The sequence below is a fragment of the Colius striatus genome, chromosome 1 (genome assembly GCF_028858725.1).
Source record: "Colius striatus isolate bColStr4 chromosome 1, bColStr4.1.hap1, whole genome shotgun sequence".
NCBI classification, from domain to species: domain Eukaryota; kingdom Metazoa; phylum Chordata; class Aves; order Coliiformes; family Coliidae; genus Colius; species Colius striatus.
Window position 1 is genome coordinate 76,692,386 of NC_084759.1, and position 25,182 is coordinate 76,717,567.

General features: G+C 39.0%; 1 protein-coding gene across 2 annotated transcripts in view; it reads left to right on the top strand.

Moving 5' to 3' along the window:
* The window catches only part of EGFL6 (EGF like domain multiple 6), a 43,201-nt gene that overhangs the window by 2,816 nt on the left and 15,203 nt on the right, over nucleotides 1-25,182 (top strand). For both annotated transcript variants that reach the window (XR_009818032.1, XM_061988554.1), the window contains exons 2-8: nucleotides 3,703-3,815; nucleotides 5,591-5,683; nucleotides 8,520-8,639; nucleotides 10,892-11,011; nucleotides 13,841-13,975; nucleotides 16,689-16,811; nucleotides 23,293-23,622. Coding sequence is in view for 1 of the 2 variants with exons in the window: in XM_061988554.1 (XP_061844538.1) it covers nucleotides 3,703-3,815; nucleotides 5,591-5,683; nucleotides 8,520-8,639; nucleotides 10,892-11,011; nucleotides 13,841-13,975; nucleotides 16,689-16,811; nucleotides 23,293-23,622 (1,034 nt within the window). In the remaining variant the exon portion in view is untranslated. The remainder of the gene's footprint in view (nucleotides 1-3,702; nucleotides 3,816-5,590; nucleotides 5,684-8,519; nucleotides 8,640-10,891; nucleotides 11,012-13,840; nucleotides 13,976-16,688; nucleotides 16,812-23,292; nucleotides 23,623-25,182) is intronic.

Here is a 25,182-nt window from a genome sequence, read left to right on the forward strand (position 1 = left end):
CAAGTCCCAGCACTCAGGTGTGCTTTATTCCACTTCTTTTACCCATTATTGTACTTGTAATATTTTCATTTGCAGTTGTATCTGTATTTAAGCAGTTGGGGATATCAGGCCTACCCTATCAGTGAACCTGGCTCTGCTGAAAGATCTTTGTAGCCAATTATCAGTGGAGATTGTCTACTTTCTGAACACATTTTATTGTAAATGCTTTTTTTTTAATATCAAGTTGAGTAAATCACTGCAAGAAGTCAAGGGTACTGCATAGTAGTTTAAGGTTTGTTCTGACGTCGTGCACCCAGTTTGTTTTGTCTACTGGTCATGCCACTGGAGATGCAGTGTTACATACTTATCTGGTCCTGTCCCACATCTGAATGCTTTACTCTGAATTAGCATGACTTCTTTTGGGAGAGAACTCATAATGTTGTATCGCTCCAGAGAGGAACAATTTTCTTGTCATGGACGTAACTTTGTTGATACTACATTTGTATCATTACATGCCACATTTGATCTATTTGAGTTTGTGAAAGAGACTATGTATTTTAAGATTAGGTAGTTCTTCTCCTGATTCTTTGCTCTTCAATACCCTTATTCCTCTTGTGACTATGTTCATACTCTTATATATCCCTCCCCCTTAATGGACAGTAGCACAAGAGATTAGTGGTCAGACTTGATTATCTGAAAGGTCTTTTTCAATCAAACAGTTCTATGGTTCCAATAGCAAATGGATATAAATTGGTCTTTCTCTCAAGAAGGTCGTCTCTATTTTTTGGAGTTGCTTGACGTGTAGTAGTGAAGCAATATCCCCTCTCAGCTTTTGGTTTGTTCAGCCAAAGCCAAGTTCTTCTCTCTCTAAAACATATTTTTCATTTGTCATAGCTTTTATCATCATATATAATGTAGATAATTCAGATTTCTTCAGGGTGGATGTTAAGAACTACACACAATACAACTTGATATGGCAGCAGTAAAACTTTCCTGGAATTTTGACTGAAACATTTGAGAGTCTCACCTATTTTATAACGGTCCTAGTGACTCACAGTGATCTTGTGATAGTAAATATGGCCAGCTCTTTCTTTCATTCACCTCAGCTAAGGAGACCCTGGCTTCTTGTAGACGTTCTTCCTATTCAATGTGCTCTGCTAAATGGTATCCTACTGGTGTCAGTGGTGTCAGTGTCACATGAAATCAGTTACTTCTCTGCTGCCTGGGCACCCTGGATGCCACTTGATACCTTTAACACCAGTGATGGAGTTGTTCACTAGAAATGCAGAGATTGCTCTTGCCATTGACCTGTACAGTCTACCTTCTCTTGACTTTCTTCTTCAGTCACATATTTAGGCTACAGGTTCTTCAGGGCCATGTATTTTTTTGCAAACTGAGGAGAGAGTGCCAAACACATCAAATCTCAGTCAGGCCTCTAGGTACTCCCTCTACCTGCATGAATATCATATAAGGGAGGGATCAGAAGTGTTCTGTGCCTCTGGTCTGCATTACTTCTCCCCCAGCTTCCAGGTGGGTCTATGTGACATGTTCCCAGGAAAGATCTGTCTGCCTGAAAGGATCACCATTTTCTAAATTTATTTATTTGGCACAGAATGCTGAACTCTTGACAGCAATAGCTGAGCTGGTGGTTCTAAGACGGAACCTGGAAAAAAAAAAAAAGGATTTTTCTCCCAGATTTTGGAATCTAGATGAGCTCTCAGTGATCTAGTTAACCTTTCCCACTGCCAAAGACAGGCTTTGACTTGGTGCTTGTTATGGAAGTCAGAACAATTGAAAGACCTTGTCCAGGGCAGCATCTATAAAGTTCAGTTACATTCATTTTATTTTCAGTTTTATGGAACGTTTCCCAGTTTTAGGACAAGTTTTTACTGAAATCCTGTGAGATACAATGCACTTCATAAAGACACTTTCATTATTTGACTTTGAAGTGAGTTATTAAACAAAATGTTATGGAATGAGTTTGTCTTCCTGTTAAAATGAGCACCTTTTGGAAAGTAACAAGATCTTGGTTCCTCTAGGCTTTAGGCATTTTAACCTTGTAGAGTGAGTCATAGCACCTTCCAGCTGCACTCAAGGGAATTTTCTGGGATGTGAGCAGAATAGACACTTACTCTCCAGGTGAATTCAAGGGCACTTTCTAGTGTGCAAGCAGAACATATATTCTTTAGCTTGTATATTTACAAATGATGTAAGCCAGCAGCATTTGGATGAACAAAATAGAAAAAGGCATTTTTAAATGTCTATAAATCCAGAGGCAGGATGCTGATTTCTAATAGATGCACGTGCAGGAGTCATAGCTGTTCAATACACTTTCTCTCCTGTCTGAGGATGGTTATGTGTACTCCTGTAAACTGCATCACTGATGGGACAGCGAAGGCTAGGTGACTTCAAAGACCATCTTCCAAAACTTAAGTCTTTTTACTTGCCCAGTGACATGAGAACTATGTCTTCATTCAGAGTATCTTAGGTACATAAGCTATGCATTTCCTCTGAATTCCTTTCTCTTTCCAAATGTGCTGCTATGCAAAAATCAATGAAGTAACATCTTTTATCTCTGATATGTATGCATATATTTGTTTTACTAGTTTGCCTTAGTAACTGTTTGCAGTAACTGTTCCAATACAAGTGTGACCATTGTAGATAAGCACAGGAGGATATGTGCAAAGCACTGCTGTAGGTGATAAAGCAGTACCTTTATTGTGCATCAGACTGAAAAATGCAGAAATTCCTGTCCTGGTGGATTTTTCCTTCCCCCCCCACTCTCCCACCGTGGGGATATTTGTTGCTGTGTCACAGATACAGTATTTTGTCTGTCAGAAACAACAATTTGGACTCTTTGAAGAAAATGTATTTTAAGTTATGGCCTGGAAAAAGCAACGGGGATGGAGAATTTTGGATAAAAAAAGAAGTTTGTAACAGGAACAGGCATGTGATGATGCAGAACTTAAGTAACAGCAAGGATAAGGAAAAGAGAAGTGGAGTCACAGCACCCATTGCAGCATAGAGTATGTCTAGAAGACTTACACAGTTAGGAATTTCCATCAGATTTATAATGTTGGCAACTAACACTGCACGTTTTCCAATTCTTGCAGCTGTTGGTCTGCATTTGACTTTGAACCCCCAGGGCTTATTGGCAAATTAAATTAATGTTAATTTATATGGTCAGGGAATCCCGTGTGGCCAGAATGCCTGGGACTGTTTGCACTTAGGCAATCAATTTGCACTTATACAGTGGCTGTGAGCCTGCAATTCACTAGCTTTTAGGGGGATGGATGATGTTCAGAAAGCTGCTTTTCCATAGAATCGGTACTTCATTGTCCAAAGCAATAGCCATGTCAAAACATCATCATATATTTGATCCAGATTCTTCACATGATACAAACTGGAGCAGCCTCATTAACTTCATGCATGTTAAAATGACTAATTCTAGCAGGGCTGTGTTTTTTTGCCTTTGCCATGTTTCTCATTAGAAAAGATTTAAGTTGCACAGTTAACTTATTCCAGGTAAAACATTCTCATTTCCACAGTTTCTGCAACCAAATGCAACTTTGCATTCCTGACTAGGAACACTGCCCTAGGTTTGGTAAAGTGAAAATGCCAGACAGTAGATAAAAGATAAGGGAAATGTACAGAGTAGTATAGGCAGCAATGGATTAAAATGCATTTGCCTGCTGGAGCCAGTGTTTATCCTTCCTTACACAGCTCGAGAGCTCGTGGGCAGCTGGTAGCTGTGAGCCAGCCTGGGGTGTGTCGCTATGGTTCTAGGTTGGATTGCTGTTATGGCTGGAAAAAGAACAACAAGGGCCACTGCGAAGGTAACCTTAACACTTTATGCTTGTTTCCTCTCCATGGATGTATACTTGGTGTTAACAGAGGGATTTCCTTTGTGTTTGTCAGAGGTTACAGAAAGAAACCTTCTAAGGAGTGAAATCTCTTAAGTCAGTGAGAGAGCAAATAAAACATGTTTGTGAGGCCATCTCCTCAAACAAGAGAGCTTTGGGTAAATGACACCAAGACATGAAATATATATTCAAAAATACTTAGGTCCAGAAGGGACCATCTGTTCTAACCTCCTGCACAGCCCTACTCCATGCCTGTACTGTTACAGCTGTTAATTAAGTGTCAAAAATGCACTTTTCTACCATTACATATGGACCTCTAACATGATTTTCTATCAATTGGTATCTTTTCTCTTCAGAGTACACAGCCTCTGAGAATGAGGAGGTTTTAATTCTTTAAAAATATAAATAAAAAACAAGCAATAAGTGCACCTGACTTGAGCGTGAGTAGCTGGCCAACATTATGGTCTGTTGATCATTGGCTAATGAAGAGTTGGTGACTCTTAAGACATTTCTAATTTGTCAAAGGTCTACAGAGCCCAAGGAGAAGGTGATGCAGAATCTCTCCTTAGCTGTACTTGGGCAAAACACAACAAAATCAACAAATACGTGTTGTAGGGATCTTTTTCAGATGTTACATTCTTCTTTGGCAGATTACTTTAGGCCAGCTGTAATGTAGTTCTGCATTGTAAATCCAGATGTAGCAGTATTCTCAGCCCCAGTGCCAATACTCAACTGGTCTTGCATTCAGGGATAGAGGTAGTGTTGAAAAATATCTTAATCTGCAGAGTTAATGGATCAGTACATTTGAATGCATTTTTAAATACAGGGAAGATACCTGAGTTTGGAAGTTTGAATTCTAATTATGAATTTTAACTATATAGTAACTAACAGTGTGATGTTTGTGTTTCCTATAGCTTGAGGTAGTGAAATACGCATCCTGTTGCATACTCTTTCACTGTTTTCCCAGAGCTAGTCCCAGTTTAAATTCATGTTTAGTTTGCTTTTCATAAATAAACCTTATGTTGACAATCGCGTTGACTTCAGGAGCCTTAAGCCTTGCCAAAGTCAGCATTTAATTTCTGACTAATGATCCAGATGGCTGAGAGTTAGAAAATTTAAACTTTTTAATGCATCCAGGCTAAGCATAGCCCTCTCAAATAATTGTAAACCTGATGCAATTGTACTTACTGGGATGTATGTTAAGAACAGTTGCTTGATCGTTTAACAGATGTACCTCTGGGTGTTCCACCGTGAGATGGACATGTTTCTTAGATGTAACTGAGGAGATCCAGGGCTGGAGAGCTGCTGTAGGGTAATGTGTCTCCTTTGGCTGCTGGAGAATGCTGTTGCCTTTCCTATTCCAGATGCCAGGCGTAGCAAGTCAAGTTACTGACTAGGTGGTTCTCACATGGGCTTCTTAAAAATAGGAACAAGGCAAGAGTACAAAACTAAATGTGAATTATCAGCATGACAGAAAAAGCATAAGGGAGAGAGCTAGAAGGAGTCCCTTCTTTTCCAGGTCTTTAAAAACCTGGAAAAGCACACACTCATGTAATAGTGTCAGTTTTCTCAAACGGAAGTAAAGTGCTGATCAGTAGATACCAAGCTTAAACTAGAGGGAGAGAGGTATGGAGGGTGTTGAACTTGTGCAACAAGTTTTTAGGTGACTAAACAAGGCAAAAGTTCTCTAAATAGAGTGTTTATAACCTTTTCTTTTTCTCTTTCCTTTCTCTGCCTGACTCCGCCAGCTATCTGTGGACATGGCTGCAAGTATGGAGAGTGCACGGGACCAAACAAATGCAAATGTTTCCCTGGATTTGCTGGGAAAACCTGTAATCAAGGTTTGTGCACATGGGGATATTACTCCAGAAAGCAGGCTGTTGATGTTCTGTCTCCTTACCTTGTGCTATGGATTGTGTCATCTTCTAAAATACTAAACTAAGGCATTTTTTTTTTTACATAGAAATGCTTAGTTTAAAGCTCTTGCATCTCTGACATCTCAGGAAACTTCTGAGCATCCCTCCTTCAGCACATAGAAGTTTCAGCCTGCAGGCATGTATTTCCTGCAGGCTGATGACAACAACAAACTGTCGTATTTATAATCAGAGGATTAAAGCATTGAGAGATTATATAGGAAACTACTAGAAGAGAGGGAAGTCAAACCTGGAACCTACTCACTTACTATCTACTATATACTATCAACCCATGTTACTTATTTAACTAAACTTGTCATAAGAAGGACATGCAATTTTATGCTAGATACGTGATTTCTCAAGCTGCCTGGGGCAATGCCATCTGTTTGCATATGATGATTAGTATTTCTGAGAACCAGAATTTGGAGTCTTTACAATTGCACATTCAGAAACTTTGAATGTACCACTTTCCCTCTGTAAGCTTGCAATTAGTCATGGAAGTGTTTCAGCGAACACATTGGTGAGAATTCAGCTTTTTTTTTCCTTTTCCAAATTGGATCGGATGAAAGGAGCAGGTCGCTGTGCCTGGAGAAGGGCCGTCCTAGTGCAGTGCAGATGAGCGAGCTGCATGTGCTGTGAAGGAAGCATGACATAAAGGCTACACAAACGGAGGAGTCTATCCTTGCTACCTTCCAATTTACCTGCAGCCTTTTCTTTGAAATGTTGCATTAGCATGCTAAACACATTCACATTTTTTCTAGTCAAACCAGCCCATTTATTAAACAATGTCTTTCCAGCAATGCACTATAAAGCTATACTGTTAAGCATTTTGGAAAACTGTCTTTTGCACTTTTGATGTCACTCACAGGGAAATAAGTCAGTTCCTCAGTACCACTAGAGGAGAAAGTGAAGCAACAGATGTGGTTGAGTAAAATCGATATGTAGATATCACTTACAACTTCAGCCTCTAAACGCAGAAGTTTAACCACAGAAATTATTTGGCAGCTTAAATGTTACCGAGAAGCAACAGAGAAGCCACCAACTTTCAGATATTTTCTGTGCAGTAACTCTGTCTGCACTTCATATGATCTCTGTAGGCAAGCAGGTTGGTTCTGCATGTTTGCAGTAGATTCAGAGTTTGAGGCCTGGTGAAAGCACCACACAGACCTTTTGTCTCCTTGGGCTGTTCTACCTTCTGAAGCATGGCATGAAGCATGATGACTGGCACAGGCCAGAAATATCCCAGAGTTGTTTCAGTAGTGTGGCTGTCTGGGTGGACATGTTCCAAAAGCCAGGAATGCTCAGAGCCACTTTTAATTTACGGGCCAATGTAGCCTTGGTCTGTCCTTACAGCAGAATGCCTTGCTGAACAAGCTCAATATGAACTAATTAAAATAACAGAGATAAGGGGATTGTATTAGTCTGCCACAAAGTCTGAGCTAAATTTGCCTTATCTCCATAGGTTCTCTTTTAGGTCTGTGTATGCTATCTGTGCATTACTGTGCATTGTGCAAGATAGGTGCAGCTACACTTTTGAAAATGTGTGATCTAAGTGGAATATCTTTTGTTCCCTAGTTTGCTCTCTAGTTTCTTTGTTAAGAGACTCTTGATTTAGTGGAGCCACAGTAGCACAAAAATCCAATGTGATTTGCAAGCTGATAGGTTGTCCTTTTTAAAACAGACTCTATGTTTAAATAATAAAATGCAGCCCTCTTTCTTCCTTGGACTGAGCCATAACAAACACTCCTGCACACATATAACCCCTGTCAAAGTTTCTGCTTTGAATGGTTTGGAGTTTTTCTGTGGTCTGCGTGTGCATAGACATGAAAACAGATACTTATTCCATTAGAAGTGAAGCTACACAAGCTCAGTGCATGGTCGAAGAATTGCGTTTGGAGAATTATATCATTGGTCATATGTTGAATGGGCTGTGTGTTCTTGTGTGTTTTGTTTATGAGTTTTATCTGTGTTTACTAATCAGGTTTCAAAATGTAGGAGTTAGAGGTGTCTGTTCACAGAAGTCACAAGCACAGATATTATCCCCTTGCCGTAGGATCAGTACCACTGTCAGCACTGCTCTGCATAAACTATGCAAATGTAATGTTTTAGAGCACTAGTTTTCCCCCTGTGAAGAATAGCAATGGGGAATTTGAAATTATTTTAGTTTTTGAAAAGCCTTTCAAATCCTGGTTTTTGAGAAGGATTTAGGATGCTTTTATTGTCAGGATTTTGAGATTTTTGAGATTTGTCCTTTTATTCTTACAATTTATGATAAGAAGTATGTGACTTTAGTTCATTTCTGCCACTGATAACCTTGGTGCCTATGTGTAGCTCAGGAAAAAAAAAAAAGCTTTGTTTAACTTTATTTCAAGCTGATTTGCTGTTCTTAGTCTCACGGTTTTGCCTTTTTAGTACAGAGGTCAACTGGAGGATTAAAATCTCCAGCTAGAATCAGAGAAATCCAGAAGAGTAACTCCCAGAAAAGAAAAACTAACTGCAATTTTTTTACCTCTACCTAACAAGCTGCCAGATGTGGCCAGAGTTTGCATTAGTTTTTCAGGTGTAAAAGTCTGTGTCTGTTACTTTTGCTAGCAGCCTTTCAGACAGATGGTTGCTAAACTCTCATCTTGCAAGGTTCTGGCTCAATTTCAATCCAGGCAATTTTACTGTGGGGAATTTGAGGCATTAGGCAATATTATCCATCTATATGTATGAATATATTTGTACAAACCCAGCACTCACTTCATTCCAATGACTTCTGCAGATCTGAATGAATGTGGACTGAAACCACGTCCCTGTGAGCACAGATGTATGAACACACATGGCAGCTACAAGTGCTATTGTCTTAACGGGTACATGCTTATGCTGGATGGCACGTGTGCAAGTAAGTAATAGAGCTGATAGGACAGACACACCGAAATCATGTAATCACATCTGATTCCAGCAGATCTTCTGCTTGTGATGAATGGTTTTTGCTTATTCAGGATAGGGTCTTTGCCTCAGTACTCTTGTACTATCAGCAGCTGAAAGAAGCTTTCTACTTGTCAGTACCTGGATAAAATAAAGTAGGTCATACTTATATTTTGGTATTCAGAGGTTTTTTGACCCGTTGGAATTAAAAATCTTTGGTAGTGTTGCTTCAGAGGAAGGACAGCTGGTAGAACCCTAGTGCATAGTGCTGCCACTTCATTGTTGAATAAAGATGAATGCTTCTATCCAAGCAAAGCACCAATATAGAATACTTTTTACCATGGAGAATTTCATGCTATTGTTGCTTGCTTTACTGTTCTATGCTTGCTGACTATTTTATTTGTGTTATTTGTATGCTTTCCCCAGTTGCCACCAGCTTCTTGCAAACATTTGTTCATTAAGCTAAGGCTATCTAAGCGATATTTCTGACTATTTTCTTTGTCTTTAAGCCAGCATGTAATGGAGAATGTTCCACTTTCTTAGTCAACCTGATTTTTCAGACCTGACGAAGCATCTTATTTTTCATTGCCACTGTTTTGTTTGTAGAAACTACTGGGTTTTTTTTATTCAGCTGATCTTTTCCAAACAAGTATTTTGACTTTGAATGTCACAAAACCCAAGGTAACATGGTGACAGCCCTTTATGGAGTCTGCTGGACAGGAGCAGATGCATCAGTTGGACAAGGAAGCTAGGTGGCCTCAGCAGTGGAACAGTCTGCTTGAGAGGTCTGTCCTAAACCAATGGACTTAGCTGTATAGCGTGTAGCACAGCCAGAAAACCATAAACTCTGAAAGACTTTGATCTCCAAACTTTGGAGACAACCATTCACCAGGCAGGGTGTCCATCTGGCAAGTTTGCTGTCAGCCTTGGGATAACTGGGAAAATATCCAGCCTTGGCAAACTTTTACAGGAGTGCAGGGTCTGCAGCTCTGGGACAGGTAGGAAAGCCCAGCTCCTGCACTCTCTTATGGCAGAGAGACTGAAATGGCTGCAAAAGGTACCTGGAGTCCAAGATTTCTCTTCTCTGAATGATAGCTAAGGTTTGTACCTCTGCATTACTAAGCATGGTGTGTATCACTGGCCAACAACAGCTGTGGGGCCCTGAGATCCCTGAGAAAGGGATATATATTCCTTCCATTTCATCCAAGATAATTTATGTATGTGCTGACACCATACAATGAGCAGTTTTCAGTAGGCTGCCATCTTAAGGACAGCTGAGGCTGGCAGAAGCCAGAACTACAGTCAAAAGAAACAATCTTTTGAGCCCAGCAGCAGGTTTGTCCTATCTATCCCTTACTCACATCACTGAGCGCAAACACTTGCTGCAGCCATGGTTCAGAACCAAATCAGAAAACTGGATCCAGACTGTAACTTATTGTAACCCCTGCATTAGTTTTAAGCCAGTCTTCAGTCAGTATTTGTTTCCTGACTTAAGAAACTCGGCATTTATACCAAATGTGCAGTGCACCATCCCTTGCTTAAGCCAGCACAAAAGACTGAATTTCTCAGCAGCAGTGTTGCCTAGGGTCAAGTAAAAAGCTGCCTGAGTGGTGCCCAGTGTCAATAACAAAGCTGCCTGAGTAGCTATGAACCCTGAAGCTTGCTTTGGCACACAGAAACATTAAGTAATGGAACCCTGATGAACACTGACACAGAATTAAACCAAATTTCAAGGAAGAAATCAGGTTTCCCATGGAAGAGAAGTCATAATTCTTCATGGATGATGAAGCTAAGGAGGCAAAAAATGTTCATCCAGCTTTCACTTCATTAACCCAACTCATCTGCCACAGTCCAATTCCAAAAGAGCTTTTATTTCCTTAAGGAAAGGTAGTAAATTATTTGAGATTATTCTTTTTCAAGTTAAGTAGCCTCCCTTTTCACTTGATCTCAGCTTGAGCTTGTACTCTGATGAAGTGCTACGTTATTTAACCAACTGTATCATTATTTTATTCAGGCAAAGATTTTGAGCATGTTGTTGCTCCTTTTGAATCAAATTTACCATGATGTAGGTCTCTGTAGGTGTTACTGTATAAACGGCTTCATTTACGATAAATGTGGGTATTTTTTTGTTCTGATTAATTTTCTGTGTTCATACAGATTTAACATAAACTGTATCATTCCAGCCTGAAATTTTGCTCTTTTTGCTATTTTAAATACCGTTTTCAGGTTCTACAACATGTGCCATGGCAAATTGCCAATACGGATGTGAAGAGGTCAAAGGGGAGGTGCAATGTCTTTGTCCATCAGGTGGCCTTCAGTTGGGACCAAACAGGAGAACGTGCATTGGTATGGGTTGAGAGCTTACTCCTAGCTTCTTTTCTATAGGATTCCCAAAAACTTATGATTCTGGGAAAAGGTTAAGAAATGGTTAGCCTTCCTTACTGGCTTGACTAGTGCTTCTTTTTACTTGCAGTGTGAGGTAAAGTTTGCATGCTGTTTTTTTAATAACTGTTCTTGTAATGTAATCTTGCCATGTAATTCTTTGGACAAGTCGCATCTTCCATAATTCAATACTTTTACAGAATTTGGAGTCATTAAGAGATTCGGTTTCTCTCTATTGCTATGAGGCCATTAAGTACAAGGCTTTACCTGCAGGAAGCTGCCCTACCATCATAATGTATTATAGGATGTTGGTGATGTGTTTGGATGGGGTTTTCTTTTATTCTGATGACCCATAGTACAAACTTCTGGATTCTTCTCCAGAAATCTCAACATCACTTTACTTGGGAGTTTTCTGTGGTGAAGAAGCATTGCTTATAACACTTGATACTCTTCTGTGATACCATTTTACATTGTCATCTGATGAAGCTGTGGTACAGCATTGCTGAAATCATACCCATTTTAATGTTGAAGCTAAACGTCTAGATGTCCATGCATGAGCAGATAACCTCCAGAGGTCCCTTCCAACCTCAACACTCTATAATTCTGTTAAAAAAACCCCTTTTTGCAACAAGTGCCATTTGCTATAAAGTATTTTTAGCAACATACCTAATAATACTAATGAATTCATATATTTTGCATTTCTTTCTGTCACAATGGTTCAAGTCCTTCTATGAAGAGCAGCTCTTCCATAAAAAGCAGCTTGGACGTGGTACCTTTCAGGCAAAGGACAACAGTAACTAATCCATTTGAGATGCTGTTTACCAATACATACTGGTTGAATAACTACTTCAGATTAAAGAATGTTTTGGATGTTGTAAGGTTTGCTATTCAAACATAGAATTACTTTTAGCTCCAATGGCCAAAACAATATTATACTTAACATTTCAAGCAAAAGAGTAAATGGATTGATCAAGAGTTGCTGCTGTGAAGAAGTCCAATTACAATGTGAGTTGTTCCCTGTAACACACAACTGTAATATCAAGTCATACATGAAGGTTGTATGGCCTGGGACTACTTTATCACTTTTAGGAGCTATCAAATAAACACATATGGATTGGGTTTGGTCTCAACTTCTAAACTATAAAGACTCCAACATGAAAATGGTATTTAGTTCTTTGAAATAAAAGGGCTTGTAATTGGAACTGTCTTGCTCAGTCACAGTTGACATCTGTTTGAATTATTTAAGAGTTATGTGAAGGCAAACATAGATATACATCTTTAGAACCATTCCTCTTGCCTATTGTATTTCTTAAATCTCTTACTCAATTATTCAGGTAATTATTTTTTATTCTTTTGTATCAAGTTTATTTTTATTTACCTTGCCTGCTGGGAAGAATGCTGATACATGTGATAGAAAGTAAAATAGACCAAAAAGTATGTCCAGTTCTTGGAAACTCAGATCTATTCTTTCTGCATGACTTGTAGTACAACATCAGTACTCCATCTCTAAAATGAGATAGCATCTTCCTGCTGTATAGCATATTAGATGCTTAATAAATTATAAGATACTCTAATAGTCCTCTGGTATTAGCCATAGAAACATTATAAACAGGTAAGCATTTGAAGATCCCTGGGTATTAGTCTTAGCTTATTCCTTCTAAAAAGATGCATTATTACTGGACCTGCAGAGCTTCTGCTCTTCTGCATGTGCATAAGTGAAGGAAAAAGAAATTACAGCTCAATATTTTTAATTAAAGCTAAACCTGTTGTTTCTAAGAGTACAGTGACCCTTCAGAGTTCACTGCAGATACAAGCTTCATGCTAGGTTCTAGTGCAGTGGGCTTGTCCTTTAGGTTGTGTCAGATCTTTGTCCTGGCAGAGGCACAGGCAGCTGAAAACCTGGAGGTCTGGGAATGCCCTGGAGGCTAGGGAACAGAAATGTGTAGTGTGGTCAGAAAGAGGGATTTCTATTACAGGTTAGTTTAAATATTTTCCTTTTGTTGCTCACTTCAATTTGATCACCTAAACACTGTAAAAAAATGGTAGACCGATTGTGTTGTCCAGCAGAACTTCACAGCAGTTCTAAGCTGTAAAGGGCAGCAGGGCGGCACCATGAATTATGTGCAAAGCCACTGATGCTTGCTCAAATGTGATAGGGAAGGACAAATACCAAATACCATAATCAGTACTATTTAAATTTGATGTTACAACAAAACAAATCAAATTAGTAAAATTGAATGTTCAGCGGTTGTTGAATAATGTTTTAGGCACTCATACCAAGCTTTTTCGTCTCTCTCCAAAACGTGTGTCCCTGTCATCTACCTTGCTGGGCAGATCGCTCACTGCCTGGAGACTCTTCCTGCCGTGTCTTGACATAGACCAGTAAAGGGAGGTGCAGAGATTCACTAGAATCTGCCTTGGATTTCCTGTTTGTGGGGCTTTCTCTTAAACTATGCTCTGACATTTCCTTTCTCAGGAAATAATGTAATTTGTGGAGTTCCTCCTGACCCTGCTTCATGAGCTTAGGATATGTCATTGTCCCCAGTGGGGATAATCCCTACTGCCAGTTACCCTAGCTTTTGCCATGCCAAGTCTTCAAATTGTCCATCAAGGTAGTTGATATTTGTCTGCTTCATTCATATGAAGCATTGTCCAATGTGAAATTACAGGACTTGTTTCTTAAATGACTTGTGATAGCCAAGACCAAACCATTTCTGTGCAAATCCCAATTATTTCTTGCTTTCTTATTTTACCTTCTCATGAATCTGACCAGCATTCCTTCTCCTGCTCTAGATATTGATGAATGCTCTATTGGCAAAGCTGTCTGCTCTCACAACCGCAAATGCGTCAACACATTTGGAAGCTACTATTGCAAGTGCCAGCTTGGTTATGAACTGAAGTACACCAGTGGCCGTTATGACTGTGTAGGTAAGTTTTAGCCCATGAGTGTTCCTTCTTCATTATTTTTCATTCCCACACCATGCATTTTTCTTGTTGTTGACTGAAGCCTGTTGGCCCAGTCTGGAGATACAGTCTCAGAAATGGTTAAAAGGTGTCACACTAGAAATATTTCTGATGGTACTTTGAATTTTTCTCTGTGTTTTCTCAGTTGCGGTCCAAAAAACCTAAACCCTGGCACTTGCAAATTAAATTGCCTCATTGTATCAAGTCAAGATGTGTAAGGGCTTGTAATAAGTTAGCAACAATTGACTACAAAGAAATGCTGTTTCTAGCAGAGATTTAGTTGAAAAGTCATGTTTTGTCACCTTGGCTTTCAACCTGTGATGAACAAGCAGCTCCAGAATCTTTTTTTTCCTCCTTTTTTTGTGTTATTAATGAGAAATGTGAATCAAGTGCCCTCATGACTGCAGCTGTTTAGATGGACAGAACTTCTTTTAAGAAGATTAAAATAGTAGGTTTTAATTACTTTTCAGGTCTCTCTTGCATGCTTAAGTTTCTCCCAAATAAAAATAAATACTGCCAAAAAGTTATCTTCACCTGCCCAGGAGTTAAAACAAATGTCAATTTCCTGTTTTAACCCATTATCTGGAAGATGGAATAAATCGTAGAATCATAGAATCATAGAATGGTAGGGGTTGGAAGGGACCTTTAGAAATCATCTAGTCCAACCCCCCTGCAGAAGCAGGGTCACCTAGATCAGGTCACATAGGAACGTGTCCAGGCGGGTCTCGAAGACCTCCAAGGAAGGACATTACACCACCCCTCTGGGCAGCCTGTGCCACTGCTCCATCATCTTCACAGTGAAATAGTTTTTTCTTATGTTTAAGTGGAACTTTTTGTGTTCCAGCTTCATCCCATTACCCCTTGTCCTGTTTCTAGCTACAATAGAAAAAAGGGATGCCCCAACCTCCTGACACCCACCCTTTAGATATTTTTAAATGTTAATAAGATCTCCCCTCAGTCTCCTCTTCTCTAGACTAAACAGCCCCAGTTCCCGCAGCCTTTCCTCATATGAAAGATGTTCCATACCTCTAGATCATCTTGGTGGCCCTGTGCTGGACTCTCTCCAGAAGTTCCCCATCCCTCTTGAGCTGAGGAGCCCAGAACTGGACACAGTACTCCAGATGAAGCCTCACCAGGGCAGAGTAGAGGGGGAGAAGAACCTCCCTTGACCTGCTGGACACACTCTTCTTGATGCATCCTAGGATGCCATTGGCCTTTTTGGCCACGAGGGCACGTTGCTGGCTCATGTTTAGCTTATTATCAATCAGGACTCCCAGGTCTCTCTCTGCAGAGCTGCTCTTCAGCAGTTCGACCCCCAGCCTGTATTAAGAGCAAAGTATAAGTTACTACAGCATTACTGTTCAAGATATTGAATACTTGAGGGCATGGAAGGGTTGGAACTGCTCCAAGAAGTGCATACAAAAGAGAAATCACGGGTATTCACAGAATCACAGAATGGTAGGGATTGGAATGGACCTCTAGAGATCATCTAGTCCAACCCCCTGTTAAAGCAGGTTCACTTCAATCATGTTGCACAGGAATGCATCCAGGCGGGTTTGAAAACCTCCAGAGGAGACTCCACACACACCCTGGGCAGCCTGTGTCAGGGCTCCCTCACACTCACAGGAAAGAAGTTTATTTTTGTGTTTCGGTGTAACTTTTTGTGTTCCAGCTTATGCCCATTGCCCCTAGTTTCATGAAGTATTTGCCTGATATTGGGAGTTAGGGATGGAGGAGAGATTGTAAGGCAGGTTTTGGAGAATTAAGTTTGGATTTCCTGTTGCATGCAAGCCCTGAGCATTTCAAAGTAGGAAAAAAGCTTATTTTTTTCTTAGAATATGTGTGGAAGGGAGAGAAACTGCAGAGGTCTCAGTAGGCAGAATTTTGTCTGCAAACCTGAATCTCACTCTCAGACACACTATATTTTTAAGTCAGCCTTGCTACTTGTCTCCTAGGTGACTTACATTAATGAGAGAACCTGCCAGCTGCTAAAAATGGAGCAATCTGAATAAAATGCAAGTGATGCAAAAATTTGTGGACTAACTTGGCTCCCTCATGTCGGATAAATCAGAAACATCATTGTGATTATCAAAATAAGGGAAAAGGAGAACGAAATAAGTTAATTTAAATGTCTATACATTTTACTATCAGTTGAATGTGGAATTTTCTACTGAATTTTTCCTAATTATAGTTTTTTCATAGAGTTTCATGTGTCTCTTGGAACATTAGAGGCAGATAGAAGATCTCAACATCTTGGCATGCTCGATGTTACTTTCCATTGGTTTTCTTCTAGAGTGAATGAAACAATGAGAAAGATTGGGTGAATTAGTTTTTAATTGATACCACACATTCTCTTGGTGTCTTTTGCATTTTGTTAATGGAAGAGTGTGCACAAACTACAGTTTAGATCCTGTTCTCAAGCAGAAAGTCACTATCTTCATTTTGTCTTTACTGGGATGCTTTTCATTTCCATAGATGCATATGCTGGTAGCTGTGCAGCTGGGGCTGACATTAAGGATTCTCTCCTAGTGTTAATTCTTTTGTCTGTGATGGTCCCTGGACAATATTGTTCCAACACTAGTGCTTCCAATAGCTGGAAGTAGATGGCTGGCACAAACAGGCTGTCATGAAGCTTGAGTTTCAATGTTTTCCTTGAAGCCTTTATATCTTTCCCTAGACATAAATGAATGTGTGACAGATACACACAGGTGTAACCTCCACGCAGAGTGCCTCAACACCAAAGGATCCTTCAAATGCAAATGTAAACAAGGCTACCAAGGAAGTGGATTCGATTGTGCTGGTGAGTACCATTAGATGTCAGGAATGGTGCTATGTTTCCAATAATATACGCTTTTAAGGCATTTTCTAGGAAATGGTATGCTGAATAGGGCTGCAACACCGACCAAGCAAGACCTCTACTCAAAATAATGTGTTGATTTTTACAAGTCACTGCATAGTTAATACAAGTATTATTTGTTCAAATTCATTTTGCATATTGGTCTCCAAGTCTCATAGTATCAGTAGGAATTGCAAGTAGAGCAGAGAAGAGAATTTGTCCTGAAGAAACAGAGGGAATAGCTTTAAAAGTTTACTGTGTATTTTCTTTGAACTCTAATGGCTAGTTTCTTGGAGGGCTGTGCAGTCACTTCCAGAAGAGTTTCAAGCTAACTTAGCAAAAAGTGGGAGAAGGAAGGCAGTGATTTCTGTGATAAACTATTTATTTTCAATCATAATTTTGATCTTGTTTGTCTATTGACTATTGAAGACCTCCTATAAAGATGTTATTTTCTGTTTCTAACTGAATATGACCCTCCAAAAATAAAGAAAAAGGCTGGTTTTGTCTTTATATTTAAAAAGAATCTAAAAATAAATTTTTATTTAATACCTCTATTAAATGCAGAGGTTTCTCCTGCAACATCATTAGAGATGTTTTCCTCAGGAAGACATTCAAGTCCTCTTTTTTTGTTTTTTGTAAAAGACATTGTGAAAACATTTTAGAAGTTCTTGTCTAAAGCAGATAAAGTGTATGTAATATATAACTTTTTTTCTGGGTCTTATTCAAAGAATCCTTGATCAAATATGTATTGTGATTATACTTCATGGTTACAGATGCTTTATGAGTCTCTCTATTATTCATATTTCTACTCCCATTATCACAGTAGTTGAAACATCCAATATCAAATTGGTAAGTTAAATTTTTGTTAAGCTTGTACTTCCAGTAAAAAAATGTTGACTTTTAATGAGGAAAAGTAAAAACAAAAAAACCCCACCTAGTACTGAAAGGTTTGATTTGGACTCACATTGCCATAGCAGAGCCATTTAGAAGGTTCTTCATGTTCAAATTAATTTTTATGAGCTGGTTTCCTTGCTAGACCACATCCCTTGTGACGCCTCACTGCAGCTTACTGCAATGGAAGGATGCAAGCTTTAGGTTTTTTTCATGAGAAGCTGAAAATTTTAAAGGACAATCTCTTTTTTACTAAGTCTACTTTCTTCAAACAGTAACAATTCAACAGGAATGTTTACTTAAATATGAACAAAAGAAACATTGTAGCTTGTGGAGAGGCTTATGAAATTTTTTAATGTCTAGTTCTATTAAAAAAAAAAACAGTGATGAAGACAGGTGATTTCTATCTTCTCAGTGGTGTTTTTCTATGAAATTGTTTCTTCTCTCTCTGCATACTACTTAGTGTTACATGTGATTTTACTGGAGTCCCTTAGTTGTTTAGAAGTGGAAGGAGTCATGCTCCTTAGTAGGACCTACTAAATGGAAGAGTCCCAATAGAAGGGAGGACAGAGTATTAACACACAGTAATGCAAGCATAGGCGGAAGGTCAAAAGACAAGGGTCTATCTAGAAAGAGGTATACCACAATAGAGGGGCAAAAAACACAGTCAGTGGTAGGTAAAACCTGAAAAATAGTGGTGCTGAACAGAGATTGGTTGCTCTGGTGGTAATTCACACACATACTTTTTTTTAAAGGGAAGATGAGAAAATTCTTGTATATTTCAATAGTTGGATTTTTACTGCAATCCTCAAAAAAGTCTGATCAGTGTAACTAATGGGGGCAGGACATGCTATCGGGAAGTGGTGACACGTGCACCAATTAGATGTACCAGCCTACACTGAAATGCTTCATGTTCTCCATGTCACATGGCAATTGTGGAAAAGCTTTGGCTAGATTAGGTTAGTGGTTGGACTTGATGATCTTAAAAGTCTTTTCCATCCAAAACAATTCTATGATTCTTTTGGTGGCAGCAGCTGCCGCAGCCCATCCCAGTTCCCAGCAGACGGGCTTGGGGTTGTGCTGCAGCCTAAATGAAAGCCTTACTAAATATGTCTTTGATATTCCACATAATCATTCCCACCGGGTGGGAACCTTGTTTTCACAGAGCAGTGTTAATTCTTTATAGCAGTTGTCTTTAGTATATAACAAATCGGCTGCCATGGCAGCAGAATTAGCTTTTTATAACAAATGGAAAACATTTTAACATACAGCTTAAATTGCAGAGTATGAAATGAGAGTAACTACACATATAGTTTATTAATGAAATGTTTACAGCTGCATCTCCTTGTGGTACCAAATAACCTAATCAGTGAGGTGATGTGAAGTTCACCTTTGTATAAAAGGTGGGGGAAATTCTTTCATTTAACATGTACATCAGTATATTAACTTAGAGAAAAACTGGTGAAACATCAGACTGCAAACACTATGAGTATGACCTGTGGTTATTCAGGCACCCTTTTGCTATTCAACACTCCTATATGAATTAAATGTTGGAGGCTATTTCTCAACTGTCTGTGGCACACATTTCATTTGAAAATCCATAGAGATGTAACCTTTCAAATGCTCTTTAGAGTCATAGCCATTTCCACATCTGGCCTCTATCTTGTTGCAATCTGTTACTGTTCTCAAGTTCATGTGTTTCCTGATTTCCTATTGTGTATTGAAAAGCCACATTTCCCTCATCCACATGCTTCTATATGTGTTTCAACTTTTATTCAAGAACAGAGTCTCACAAGGTTCCATAAGCAATTAAGATTCCTGAGGGGAAAATGAGCCTATTTTTTGTTCACTTTTTTTGTTAGGAGACTACAAAATAACAGGAAAAAGCAGTACTAACTTAAAGCCTACAACCTTCAGGCCTCCCTCTAAGGACCTCAACAATAACACTGTTGTTATTGCCTGGCTGGAGGCAGAGGTGACTATTTTTCATTATTCTTTGCTGGATAACTAAATGGCAATACAAAGTTATGTGCACTCTCTCTGCACCTCTTATGTTACTCATGTTTGCTAATAGGGTAACCCATAAACTCCACATAAGATTTTGCTTTCTTATTAACTTGCCAGCCCTGAGAAAAGTTGGGTTTGACATAAATTTCAAAGCTTAAAAAACACATAGGCTTTTGTCATCTCACATTTCTTACTGAAAGTGTTGCTGGCTGGTGTAGTCATGCACGGTCTAGCATTACGAAGTTGCTCTGGTTTGTCAAAGCATTCTTCCCTAAAAAAGGTGGTAAGAATTTCAGAAATTAAGCAGGCTAGGAATATATGTTGGTATGTTTCATAGTGCTTAAAAGAGAATGATTGTCTAGAATCTGTGGTTTAACCTGTCAATGAAAGCTCTCAGACTCTCTTAAGACTATCTGAAAGAGGTTGAGAACTTTTAGAATGATTTCTGAAAGTATGTCCTGCTGATGTAATCCTTACTCACATCTACAGACTCTTCAAAATGGGGTAAATGGTTGTCTGTATCCCTCATCCTCCAACTTCTATATGTGGAAGCTACAAAGGGAGCTACAAAAGGATATGTAAGCCAGTCTCCTAGGCTTGTATTTTACTAGGTTTTTAAATATATTACTAGATGTGAAGGTGGAAGCAAGTGCCAGCCAGAGTGCAGAGCAACCTGTCTTCTATTGCAACCCCCTTACGTTCAGAGACTCAGCCAGCACTGGTTTGGCCACAAGTGTGTGGGAGAAAAACAGATCACTGTCTGTCCCTCTCCTGTGTCATCCCCTGAGTATTTCTCTTTACACAGTGCAGCACAGAGACAAGCAGTTGGCATCTGCTCTCTCTGTTTTTTCCAATTCAACTTTCAAAACTTAGTCGACAGACATCCTACACCAAGCCATTTCTGTGGTTTTATAATCTTATACAGCAAGTGATGACAGAAAAGATTTACCTTTAGCTCTCAGCCACCATTTGTCTTCATCTTCCACCTCTTGCTTTAATTCTTTGTAATTCAAAGACATTAAATACTTTTTAAAGATGCGATGTTTTCATACCAGAGCAATAAATACAAACTGCATAAAAGCAGGAGGCATTCATCTATGTGCTTCATGATGGAAGATGTATAAAGAAGAGCTGAGATGAATTGTGCTGCATTTCTTTACACTTTCCAAAATTCTCTGTGCAGTCCCGTGGATGGATAAATGCACAAATGCTTGTGAGCAACACATATGCATTCTTATACATGTCTTGGGGCAAAAGGTCCTGAAAAATTATTGCCTCAGCTGTAGCACCTCAGATTGTCAGAGAACGTGAGCTGTTCATTCAGGCAAGTCCACAGGCAATGAATTCAACAGAACATGCTTGAAAATAAGGTGATCTCTCCTTACACTGGATTATTCATCCTGCAACTTATGAGTAGAAATAAAAAGACATAAATCTGCACCTCTGGCTACTGTAAAGCTGAGTGCAAATTAGGAGGACACTAGTGAAGTGTCTTGAAATAGGCTTGGTGTCTAGTCCCAGTCTGTCCTTATGAGTATACGGTTTTTCAGATTGCAGCAGCTAAATAGAGTCTGCAAGCACATGGGAATTTGCATGTTTTCATTCCCTTATTTTTATCCCTCCTGTCACTTCATTTTCTGCACTTCTTAGTTTTGCAGTTTTGCACATACATGGAGATTGGTTTTCTGACACTACATAGGTTATTATGTTGAGTGGTGAGAATTTTTCATTTCACTAGGAAGACTTCAAAGCAGCGACTAAAAGCAGATGTTCAGGTTTGATTAGAAGTCAGTCCTGTCTTGAAAATCTCCATAGCCTCTTTACTAACAGCCTGAAGTTTCTTCTTAGTGATTGGCAACAGGAAATTTGTTTCGAATGAAGCTTTCCTATGAATTTTTAGTGCTGCATTCTGAATTTAGACCCAGAGAACCTTATATCCTTCATGACATCATTCTCCAGGGGAAAGGCTCACTTAGTGAAGTATTAGTAAAGAGTTCACTTACAAGTGTCTGACAATCAGAGCTACAAATTTTATCCAAAGGAAAAGAAAAACAAAATCCCCAGTTTTTATTTCTTTTTTTACTGGTGTCAATTTAGTTTAAACATGCAATTGCAGCCTCAGAAATTGCAATGAGCACACCAAGAGACCCCGATTCTGTTCCTAGGATACTGAATAGCATGTAGTTGTATTTGCATAAATAAAATGTGAGAGAACACAGATTGTGTTCTCCAGGAGTGAATATAAATCCAGGGAGCTTTCTCTTTTTCCTACTAGACTATGGTTCTATTTTATTAACTGGTCTGTTTTTCTTCTGACGTGTTTCTATGAAAAAAAACATACAGAAAAAAACTGTCGTACAGGTCCAGTCCATCTTCCTGCAAATACTACTACAAAGTTTGTAGTATTACAAAGTGAGGAGCAAAATAAGAACGCATTCTTGCCCCGATAATGTGGTCACTAGACAGGAAGAGCAGAGGGAAATAAAAACATCTGATTTTTCCCAACATTTGCAGTCCAAAAAGGCTGTAGGCACTGCAGCATCCATACTGATAGAGAATCAAAGATGGGAAGCGGTATATAAGGCTATTCTGACCCATTGGTGGAAATAGTCTACATCTATGTAAGAGCTTTTGTAGAGCACACTGGAGCTGTTCAGCTCTCCTTATTTCCCAAGTACTTCACTTGAACTCCAACAGCATCAGGCTGTCAGTAGCTTATCACATGGTTATGCCATCCTACTTACCAGCTCATCTTTCTCACCCAGACGGATTCAGGCAGTGTATTAGAGGACTGAATATATAATTGCATACTGACTGATCATGTCATAGCAGTCACGAAATCCTGAACTGATGCAAAAACCTCATTCTCTAAAACCTCAAAGTCCATTCCCATGGACTTTAGATCACAAAGACTTTCTTTTCCTCAGTAGCTTTGGTACTATGACAGGTAGGGACTTGGTTAATTCTTGTGGAACCTTTATAGTGGGATGAGGTCATCTAATAAACTAGAACTCCTTAGATTTATGTCTTCTCTAAAACTTGCATATTAGTCACACAAACCCTTCCAAACCTAGTTTGGGCACAGTGGTGTTCCTCGACTGACAATGAGCAGCAACTGTTGTTGCTGATAAAAAGCAACACTTGTAGTATTGCCCTAGTTTCTCCTTTGAATTTGCTTTATACTGTGCTCCTACCTTAAACAAACTGATCTGAAGTAGTTTAACCCTCAGTTATGGTTTGGCCATCAGCACAAAGAGCCATCAGTCTTTGTCAGGTGACAGAAAAGTAGATCTGGAAAGGACTAAAAAAGATATTTAAGTCTGTTGTTTTGCTCTGAGGCAGATCACGTCCGCTATATTAATGATGGATGGTAACCTAACATGCCTGTGTATTCAGTTCTGTTCAGAGCTGAATTTACATCTCATACTAGAGAAATGTCTGTATGGGTCTCTGGAAATTGTATAGAATATCATGGTGCAGTTTATAAATGTTATCATTGCTGAGTGATTCCTTAGGTGAATATTTAACATTTTCTTCTTGGTTCTAGTTATCCCTGAAAAGTCAGTGAAGGAAATTGCAAGAATCCCTGGAACAGCTATAGACACAATTAAGAAACTTCTTGCACATAAAAACAGTGTGAAAAAGCATGAAGCACTCAAGAATGTGATCCCAGAAGCAGCCGTGACACCAGCTTCTAAGACACACTTGCAGCTATTGGACTATGAAGGTGGTATTGATCTTGGTGAGAGCTACACTGAGGAAGAGAAAGAAACTGAAGCAACTGCAGAAGTGGAGGCAGATGAGATAGATGAAGAGGAGAAGGAAGATTTTGAGAATCAAATTGAACATGAGCAGACTCTTAGAGGAGATGTCTTTTGTAAGTTCCTTAATTTTAATCTAGTTTCAATGTAAAAATACATATAAACACTAACTAAATCATCAGGAAACGTTACAGCCATTTTTATTGCAATTTACCTGTAGGGAATGAAAAGTAAGCTAACATACCTACTGGTTATCCCAAAAGTACTGAACCTCTCTCTTAGGGGAATCTCTGCAGTCAATATGAACAGAGAGGGAGTGCATTATCCCGATAGTCCCTCAGCAGGCTATGCTTTCAGAGATTTCTCCCCATTTTCATCACAGAAGCCCCAACAAAACAAGGTAGCGTGCTGCTTCTTATGAATAAGGCAATAATTAGCTTTGATTTATGACAGGCATATTCATCATCCTAAGTAGTCTACATTGTTCAGAGGAAAAGAATAGATTTTAGTGTCCTTGTGTTTCAAATAACCATGTAATAGACACCACTGTTGTTCATGTTATTCTCAACAGGAAAATAACAATGTGAATCACAGATGGGGTTTTTATTTTATTCCCTTTGTTTAAATGTAGAAGTTTGTCTGAATAGACACTCTTGAATTTAAAGCATTTGATGGTATTTGAGCAGGATTCTTGCTTAATTTTTGACATTAGTAATTAATCAGGAAGATTGACATAGATTTTCTTAGTCTGTGTTCAGATGCTTCCTTCCAGTTATTCTTGCATGCTGTGCAATTTCTTACTGCATTCTTTAGAGTTTTCAAATGTATTTTAACTGGATTTTAGTAGATCTGGTTCAGTCAAACATTCTTCAAGGTAGTGGCAAAAACATGTAATATGAAAAATACACCCTGCTAATAGTTTATTCATTGCACTTTATTTCCAAAGTTTAGAAAAGATAATACATACTGTTCTACAGTAATTTAAATTATGCACCATGCTTCATAATGATAAAAGTGAAAACAAATTAAGTTGAAGTTAGCATTCAGATTGTTGCTATTTGATTTGAAAAGACACAAGTATTTTTTTAAAAGAAAGATCATTTTAAAGTCCTCTGAAAAAAAAAATGCTCTGCAGTATTGTAAGAAAACCAAGAAAAAATGTGATTATTCATCTAAATACATTTCAGAATACAAACTTCTTTGCCAAAGGCACTCTTCTCCTAAAATTGCCTTTTTTTTAAATCTGTTTCAGTTCAAGCTAAGGATATAGACTAATACTGCTTTCCACAAATTATGCTAGTGAGCTGATAAACAGAGTGAAGTCAGAGGTCTTTGTTTACCAGCCTCCTCCCTTCCTGCAAATATTAACAGGCAGTGCTTATGGCATATTTCAAGTTTACTGACAATACCAAACTGGGGATAGTGACCCACACAGTAAAGAAAGGGCAGTGTTGCTAGTGAGACGGACCTGGCCAGGCTGTGGAAATGGACTGACAGAAACATTATGAAGTTCAACAAAAGCAAGTGAAAAGGGAGAGAAAAGCCTCACGCAATGCTATGGACATGGGATCACTGCTCAGGAAGAAGCTTTACAGAAAAAGGGAAGTGGTTCTTCCCCTCTGGCATCCATGAGACCACATCTGAGGTGCTGTGTTCAGTTTTGGGCTCTCCGTTAG